At 44.2% G+C, this 8685-nt stretch overlaps 1 protein-coding gene across 3 annotated transcripts; it reads right to left on the bottom strand.

Moving 5' to 3' along the window:
• Window positions 1-921: 921 nt before the first annotated feature.
• Window positions 922-5760, bottom strand: NKX2-4 (NK2 homeobox 4). Of its 3 annotated transcripts, none has more exons than XM_047746784.1 (2): window positions 5174-5760; window positions 922-4789 (listed from the first exon to the last, which is right to left on the bottom strand). In XM_047746784.1, the coding sequence occupies exons 1-2, from the start codon at window positions 5622-5624 to the stop codon at window positions 4173-4175; spliced, it is 1068 nt and encodes a 355-aa protein (XP_047602740.1). In that variant the 5' UTR covers window positions 5625-5760; the 3' UTR covers window positions 922-4172. The 3 variants fall into 3 exon arrangements, with proteins under 3 accessions (XP_047602740.1, XP_047602739.1, XP_047602741.1); XM_047746783.1 differs by having other exon boundaries at window positions 4158-5010; window positions 5091-5760; XM_047746785.1 differs by having other exon boundaries at window positions 4158-4789; window positions 5209-5760.
• Between the last annotated feature and the right edge of the window lie 2925 nt (window positions 5761-8685).

Here is an 8685-nt window from a genome sequence, read left to right as displayed (position 1 = left end):
CTCACCTGCTCGTTTTACCGTCTCAACTCCCTGCACGAAATGCAAACACCGAGCTTGTAAGGGGATAGCGGAGATCTTCCTTCCGAGGCTGCAGTTTTAAGTTCTAAGTCTGAGCGTAACCGAATTTATCTAAATTTAGAAATCTGAAGTTCAGACATTCTCTTAAGAGTCAACTAAGACTCTCCATTCCCGGACCGCTGAGAGCTGCCAGGCTCCGTCCCGCTAGTCCGACGCCTCTTCCTGATCTCTCCAAAGGGTCAGGGAGCTGAGTTCTCGCCAGACTCTTCCTGGAGATCGACTGTCCTGCTATTTCTAATTAGGAAAAAAGTCAACAAACAATAAAATAATAGCCCCTTTCTCGACAGATTTTTCCTCCACTCAGGGTAAAGTCAATCTCTTGTGTTGCTTGTTTCTGGATTTCGTATTTACGGAATGAGGAGGGCTAAAAGAAAACATGCTTTGCTTTTTGTATGTGAAATGGGAGTAGAGCTATATTCACTACTGCAAAATAGCACAACTTAGAGTTACGCAATGTTAGTGGTTAAACCTTTATTAGAAGTTGCCTAAACAATGACTGAAATAGAGGTTACACGGGATTTAAAAAATAAAATAAAAGGCATTTCATTCAATTTTGGGTACACATTTCATTGAATTGCGGGTATACATCTAAAGCAAAAACAATGAAACAAAAAAACTCTCCCAGAAGCTTCCACTACTCCAAAATGAAAAATGATAAAATAAAAGTGATCCTGAAATCACAAAGTTTTCTAAGTACTTACTAGGGAGAGCAAATTCCTGTTGGAATGTGAATGCAGCACCTGTCTGCCATTTTCTCTGAATCTTCTCCAGATGCTCACCAATTCTCACTAGCAGTCTCACTAGCAGTTAAAAAAAAAAAAAATCTAATTTTTTTTTTTTTTAAGTAAATTGTATCCTAATTCCCTGTCTCATTGAGTTTGGGCATGACAAGTAGCAGCATTTTAAAAAACTGGACCGAAATTGTCAACATTAAGGGTTTTTTTCACACAAGTTACTGTTGTGTTAAACCATGGGGCAATATCATTCATGCTTTGAACATCTGAAACTTGTACTGTCACTACATAATGCATTATTTATGCACAAATTCATATCTAAAAACCCAGTCCATGGGTCTTTGTGATTGTGGTTCACAAATTTACTCCGAAAGTCTTTTAAATCATCAGTATTCAATGCAGCTAACAAAGCCATTCTTTGGAAGGTGCTTGCATTTAGTGACCAGGATAGAGTTTCTGATTTGCTTTAAATTGAAAGTAAACAGTTGCTCGCAGAATGGAGTTTGGACACAACATCTGTGTTGATAAAAGTCTGGCTACTTGTTTTGACCATTGGGTTTTAAAGCAAAACTTTAAATAGAAAACTGGGTTACACCCTCCATGCTTTCTATACAAAACACCATTTCTGCGCCTTCAACATTGCACACTGCCACACACTCAAAGCTTCAATTCATATCCGAATGAAGATTACAGAAAAGTACCTGCAATCCCTGCTGTTCCTCTCTGCAACTTTGATTCTGGGTTTTGTTTCTGTGCCTCAACTGGAAAAGATAAGCTTGTTGTGAAACCCCAAAACATTTAGGAAAATATCACATCTGCAGTTAGCATTTCTGGAACGGAGTTTTGTTCTGGCCTCTGCTAAACTTTGAGAGGGCTTTGTTCCACTCAGACCCTGCCTCGGCCCTCCCTCTTGGTTGTGAAGACACTTATCCTCCTCTTCAGTTAATGAGTTTCACCTAGTCTGGCCGTTTGTGTTTTTATAAAAGATCTGCAAAGCACTAATTGCAACAGAAGAAAAAAAGCTCTTGCTTTGCATTAATCAGAATGCAGAATTCTATAGTAAAAACATTTTCTATTCCAATGTTTCAAGAACCAAACCTTATCCTATTTTCAGAATGTGCACACATAAACTCTGTGCATTTCTGGGTGTAGGATGTTAAGCCATCTGCAGCGATTACTTCTGGCAGTGGTTCCTTTATTACTTAAAGAAATGCTGAAGGGAAAAATATATGTCTACAGCAAATACACTTTAGAAAATACTGTATAAAGAAGGCTGTTTTTTCTTAATGATTTTTTGGATACAGAGTTCACTTAATCTAAGAGACTCTTTGTTCCAGAAATAAATTATCAATGGAAAAATTGTCCATGAAGATTGTTTTCTTTACACATGTTAATTGGAGCCTTTAGTCCATAAGCTATTATTGGTAAGTATTGGGTTGTAATAGGTATATATATTGCAAACCATGTGGACTTTCAGAACACATTTCCTAGAAGTTAAATTTCAGAATTCTGGTACTGATGTGAGGGAATCAAATCAATATAGATAAGCATTTTGAAATTTGGCATATCAATAATAATTATGCTAGCTTGGCAAAAATTTCGAAAGTCAGTTCTATCAATATGCAAAAACCCAAATTGAGAGAATTTTCTGTAGGTGTATTGCACCATTTTTATACTATTTCTTGCTCAAATTATTTCCTTTTATGTAAAGTTTTTTAAAAAATTAGTTCTCATTTTCCCAAAAATGCATTCACATGCTGTTGATAAAACTGATCCCCTTGCTTGTTCAGTGGTTGTTTTTTCCCTCTGTGAAAGGGACTGGAGTTTTATTATGTAAAATAGTTTAGAGAAAGTGCAAGTTTAATTTCTAAAACACCTTCTGAAGGATTCACTTTGTACATTCAGAAACACACCCCAACAATGAAGTGAAATGAAACGTTTCAGTCTCAAACTAATTCTAAAACTTCAATGTGTAAGAGTTTTTGGGTCTCTGTTAACTATTTGTGATCATCTATAAATCACACTTCATCCATGTTAGGTCTTTAATTTTCATTCGTTTTATAAGCTAACAATCTTCAGCTTGCTTTTGGTCTTTTTACTCCAATACCAGTTATTCAAATCATGAGTAAACTGAGCTGCGGCGTCCTGTCACGCCAGCAAGTGGGGGGTGAAGAAAAAAGCCAAACCAAAATAAAACCTATACAACTTAGTGAAAAAGAGATGACCACTTGACTTTAACCAAAAAAGTACTTAAGATTCTCTTAAGTTATATTTAAATATTCATTTGAAACATAAGAAATATAAATTGGCATATTAAAGAGTAAATACATTATTTGTACAATAAAACAACAAAAATCGGTGTGCAACCCTTATTAAGTTGTAAATATGATGGGAAAATTATAAATAATTCTTACTCTTTACATTCTGATTACAATTCGATAAATCACCTTCTTCTCTTCCTTCTTGACATGCTTTGAAATATATAGACTGATGTCAATTTTAGCAAATTTGTTTGCTTGTTCTAGTATTTTATCAAGGTATTCAAATTCAGATAAGCAAATAACTTAGAGCAAATAACAGATCTACGGAAAGACAGGGTGCATTTATTTTATCAGCTGATTTTGGGAGACCAGATTCCACATAAGAAGTAGTTTACAATCCTTCCTTCTTACGAGCTGCTTCTTACCGTAGGAAATATCCTCTTTTAGAGTAATATAGAAACACTCATTTGCCAAATAACGATCAAAACATTTTAAAATCGCCATTAAACTTAAAAAGCTTTATCAATCCATATAAGCAGTTATTTTGATTATTTTTATTCCATTTCTCCATTACCTAAATGGCAATAATTACCCTGCAATAATGTTGCTATGTGCATGATCCACCTTGAGCTACAATGTACTTTCAATCAAACATTAATGAAATTGCACTTAAGGGGGAGGCCTTTGAAAATTAATCTCTCAAGTTCCACTCCAAAAAAGAATTCGTTATTAAAGCTGGGTTGGTTTTTTGAGCTACAAACACCAACAAAGTTTCCAACTTTTAAAACTCTTGAGAGCTTTGGTTAGGAACGTGGCGGATGTGGACTCAGCCAGCTTTTCGAATAATTTAGGAACTTCTGAAGGAGCAAATCACCACCTCACAGCCTCCTGGCGTCGTATTATTCAGTCCCGGGGCTGTCGCTGTTCCCCACCCCCAGCAAAGAGGTGCAGAGGCTGCCCCTCTCCACGACCCGTTCATTAGTTTCCGATCGCCGTGTACGTAAGAGTCCGCTTCGGTGTGTTTCCCCCGTCCGTTCTCGAAGTTTCTTACACAGCCTCCGCGCCGCAGGCCGGACCCCGCCCCGGGGCGCCCGCGCGGTCACCACGTCCTGCCATAGAGCAGGTTGGCGCCGAGCACGCCGCCGCCGTAGTCTCCTGCGGTCGCGTCCAGGGCCGCCAGACCGCTCCCCGGCCCGTGCAGCGCGGGCGGGCTGGGCGACAGCTCCTCAAGCTCAGGCGCCGGCGTCGGGGCCGGCGGCTGCGGGCCGGCCTGGCCGGGTGTCGGGGTGCTGGCACCGTTCTGGCACGGCTTGCCGTCCTTGACTAGCACGGGCACCGCCACGCGACGCGGGGACGGCGGCGGGGGTGGCGGCGGTCCCAGGCCACCCTCCTGCTGCAGCTGCTGCGCCGCCTTGTCCTTGGCCTGCCGCTTCATCTTGTAGCGGTGGTTCTGGAACCAGATCTTGACCTGCGTGGGCGTCAGGTGGATCATGCTGGCCAGGTGCTCGCGCTCGGGAGCCGATAGGTACTTCTGCTGCTTGAAGCGACGCTCCAGCTCGTAGACCTGAGCCTGCGAGAAGAGCACGCGGCGCTTCCTTCGCGGCGCCGCCGCAGCCGCATGCAGCGGCGCCAGCGTCTTGGCGGCGTCCGCGATGCCCGTCAGCGACCCCATGCCGGCTACGTTCACGCCCGCCGATGGCCCCATGAACCTGGAGACTGGGGAGGGCCCCAAGGGGAGAAGCCGGGTGAGCGCCAGGCCTGCTGGGATCCTGCTCCCGCCGCCGCCCCAAGCTCTTCACACCCGCGGCCCGCGACGCCGGTGGGACCCCGGCTGGTCCCAGCACCCTCCGCGCGCCCGGGGAACCGGCACCCCTCACGCGCCCCGGGCCGGGTCCCAGGAACCCCCCGCGCGCCCCCAGCCGGGTCCCGGCACCCTCCGCGCGCCCAGGAGCCCGGCACCCACCGCGCGCCCCCGGCTGGGTCCCAGGACGCCCCGCGCGCCCGGGCCGCGTCCCAGGACCTCCCGCGCGCACCGGGCTGCGATGGGCAAAGCCCGCGCCGTCCGCCTGCCCTCAGTCCCGCGCTGCCCGCCCCGCTCACTTGACGAGTAGCGCGGATCCGGGTTGGCGCCGTACCAGCCGGTGGCCGCGGCGGCCGCACCGCCCCGCATGCCGTCCGTGTAGGCGGGCAGCTCGCCCACGTTGCCCAGGCCGCCGTTGCAGTAGCCGCCCATGGCGCCGTGCGAGAACTGCGAGACGCCCGGCGGCATGTGGTAGGTGGCGGCTGCGGCCGCCGCTGCGGCTGCCGCGGCCGCCGCGGCCGCCGCGTTGTGGCCCGCCATGGCGTGGGGCGGCTGCACGCCCGCCACCGCCTGCGAGGAGGGGCCGAGCGGCGGCGCACGGTAGGCGGCGGCGGCCGCGGCCCCCAGGGGCGCCCCCAGGCCGGGCGGCGCGCCGTCCATGGCGCCGCCGAACTTTTTGTAGGTCTCCTCGATGGGGCTCAGGATGTCGGACACGGAGAAGGGCGTCGTGTGCTTGGGGCTCAACGACATGGCTCGGCGAACGGCCAGGTAGGGGGGCCCGGGGCGGGCGCGGGCGGGACGCGGCGGCCGCTCGTCGCCGCCACCCCGGCTGCGGCGGCAGCGCCTGTGACGAGGAGTCGGCGACGCGGCGAGCCCCCGAGCCGCGGGATCTGGGGTTTATTTTAGTCCGCCGCCAGGTTTACGACAGACTCGGGGGGCGGAGCAACATCCGAAACGAGCAAACAGTGGTCATTGACATCTTCTTCTGTACCCCCACCCCCGTAATGGAGGCAAAAAAGGTAAAGGGGGCAGTTGGGTGTTTCTTGAGAAGATCACCTCCCTCTGCTTTCTCCATCCTTCCCGCCTCCATCCCCAGCAGTCACTCCAGTCCTCAAGCCCCAGAAATTAGAAACTCCGAGGTCGGCGTCGGGGCTTGACGTCAAGAACTCAACACTTCTTTCCTTCCAGACCGGAGTTTCCCTAAAGGGACTTTGTAGCAAAGTCCACTATATTTGGGCATCGGGGATGGGGTGCTGAGCTGCAGGGGTTATGCAGGGCTCGCCTGGTCCTCTACAGCGACCAGCACCTCATTCGCTCCATCATCTGAAGTGTTGAAAAAAAAAAAAAAAAGAAAGAAAGAAAGAAAAGAAAGAAGAAAGAGAAAGAGAAGGAAAGACAGAAAAAAGAAAAGGCTCTTGGGTCCCACCGTAAAAGCACATAAGGAGATGAGGTACAATGACCATCATTTGCCATTGCAGGACTTCTAATTTATGCATCTTTAGACCCTTAAGCATCATTTTGTGGGCAGCCAAACGGGCACTTCCAAATTAGTTCGAAGTGTCCAAATCCAAAGAAGAGAGAAAACATACACGCAGAGATACCCACAAATACACAGATGCTAACTTGTAAGTATTCTGTTTTTAATCTGTGGGGATGGAGGTTGGATAAAGGAAAGAGGGTGCATTTTTATTTGTTAGAAGGTTTCGTGTTCATTTTACACTTGTAAAGTTCTTCACAATTTTCTTTCCTTTGCTGCTGCTTTTTTACTCTCTTCTTCGCTCCCTCCTTCCCTGTTTTTTTCTCTCTTCCCGCCTCATATCTCTATCTCAAGTAAATATTCAATTTAGGATTTATTCTCCTATCACTGCCATGATCAAAAAGAAAAAGAAAAGAAAAAACCCAAAAACCTAAGTATTTCTAGCTGTTTAAAATGGGTCTTTTTGTTGTTGTCAGAAAATATATAACTTGTTTAAGGAATATGAAATGGATGCTGAAACCACGTAAAAAAGATAGTTTCTCTTGAAAAATAGAAAACCATAGATAACTGATTTTTTTAAAAACTGTCATTTCTTAATTTGCAAATTTACCTGCAGAGCAAAGAACTTAGACTTGGTGAACTCTCCACCAAATGCTGAACATGACAAAACAAAAGAAGTGTGCAAAGCATAGTGACTAAATTTTGAAAACAATCTTGCAGTTAAAAAAATGAAAATGGGGAAATGAGAATACAGTTTTTAAGTTTTCCTGCATACTGGTGGGGCAGGAGAAAGAACAAGGGGTATGCTTTGTTAAGCAAGATTTTATTGTTCAAAAAGAAGAAAAGAATGTGTGAAAAACGTTCTAGGTTAACTTAGCAGTACATGTCTTGAAGGCAAGAACAGTGTTACCTATTCCTTTTCCTGTTTGGTTTTAACCCTTTGGTTGGAATGTCTTCCAGAATTTTGCTCTTATTGTTTTAATCATTGTTTTGTTCATTTCAACCAGTTTTGCAAAGAATGTGTTCTCTCTGGGGGTGAGAGGATGGGAAGGGACCAGTATGGTCATCTGTGAGAACAAAGTATCAACCAGGCAAGTGTGTAGAGGAGTATTTAAAAATGCTAAAGGAACAAAAGGCAAAGTTACATGAATTGTTTGTAGCTGTCAGTTAATTGATTTAGCAAGGTTAGTATTGCTACAATTTTAACATGATACTACTTTTACAGGTCTGTACTGAACTTGAAACACTTGGGCTAGGTCTTCATCTTCACCTGGAACTGGAATTGCCCATTAATTTTTAAAAATTGGTGGCACACAAAGAAGCATTTATATATGTACTTAGGTGATTGTTGGAACCCTGAAACTGCAGTTTGGCTTTAAATTTTGTTTTAATTAAAATTGAATTGTTTACTTGTAGTAGTTTAAACAAAAGAAAGTAGAAAGATATTTCAAACTTTTATCAGAGACAACAAGGTAAGCAAAAATAATTGTGTGATGGCATCTATGGATAAAAAAGTCCATGTGAACCATTATATTTTATTTTTTAAATTCAAACATGTCTCAGAAATGAAACCTATTGTCATAATGTTCATGTTGATTAGTTACCCAAATTGAAGAAGTGTTTATAATTACATTTTTCCAGTTATTATTTAGTCTGTTTTCAGGTTATACATTTCATCTAGTATAATTTGTTTTATAGAACTACAGGATAGCATTTCCCATCAAGTGGTTATACTGCAAGTTGTTGCTTATTTTGTTTTTCAGCTGTATTGAGTCCTGCTACAGGTTCATTTACATATGGAAGGATCCCATTTTTAAATAAAAAGTACTTTATCATATCTGGAGGCTCTCTGCAGAGAGTCACTTTCTGGCTGCTGGGGTAGCTTGATACCCTGAATGTTACTCTTTCACTGGAGGTCAGTAGTTAAGAAAAAAAAAAATCACAATCTTTAACATTTCTCTTTATCAATTATTTGTGCCTCATTCTAGAAATGACATACTTTCATGCTGGAAACACTGTTTGGATACGTGCAGATGATGTCTAGAGGATGTATATGTACATTTATATACAGACACAAATTAAAACAGTCCACTTCATATTCCATTAAAGCTTTTCATCAAATTCATTTCATCAGATTGTTGTCTGTCCCAATTATGTATGGTAATTTATACTCTGTAGTTTCTTAAATATTATCGACTAAATTGGATTTCGTAGGAAATGTATTTTTAAAGAAAGTTTTTTGTGGAGTTTGCTTTCCTTAAAAACAATGCTGGCAGGCTGGGGAGGGGTGGGGTGGGGAGAGAAGCAAATACCACTAAAGGGTAAGTGAAAAGA

The sequence above is a fragment of the Lutra lutra genome, chromosome 9, assembly GCF_902655055.1.
Source record: "Lutra lutra chromosome 9, mLutLut1.2, whole genome shotgun sequence".
Classification (NCBI taxonomy): Eukaryota; Metazoa; Chordata; class Mammalia; order Carnivora; family Mustelidae; genus Lutra; species Lutra lutra.
Note: the sequence above shows the minus strand (reverse complement) of the source record. Positions and strands in the feature narration are given on the sequence as shown.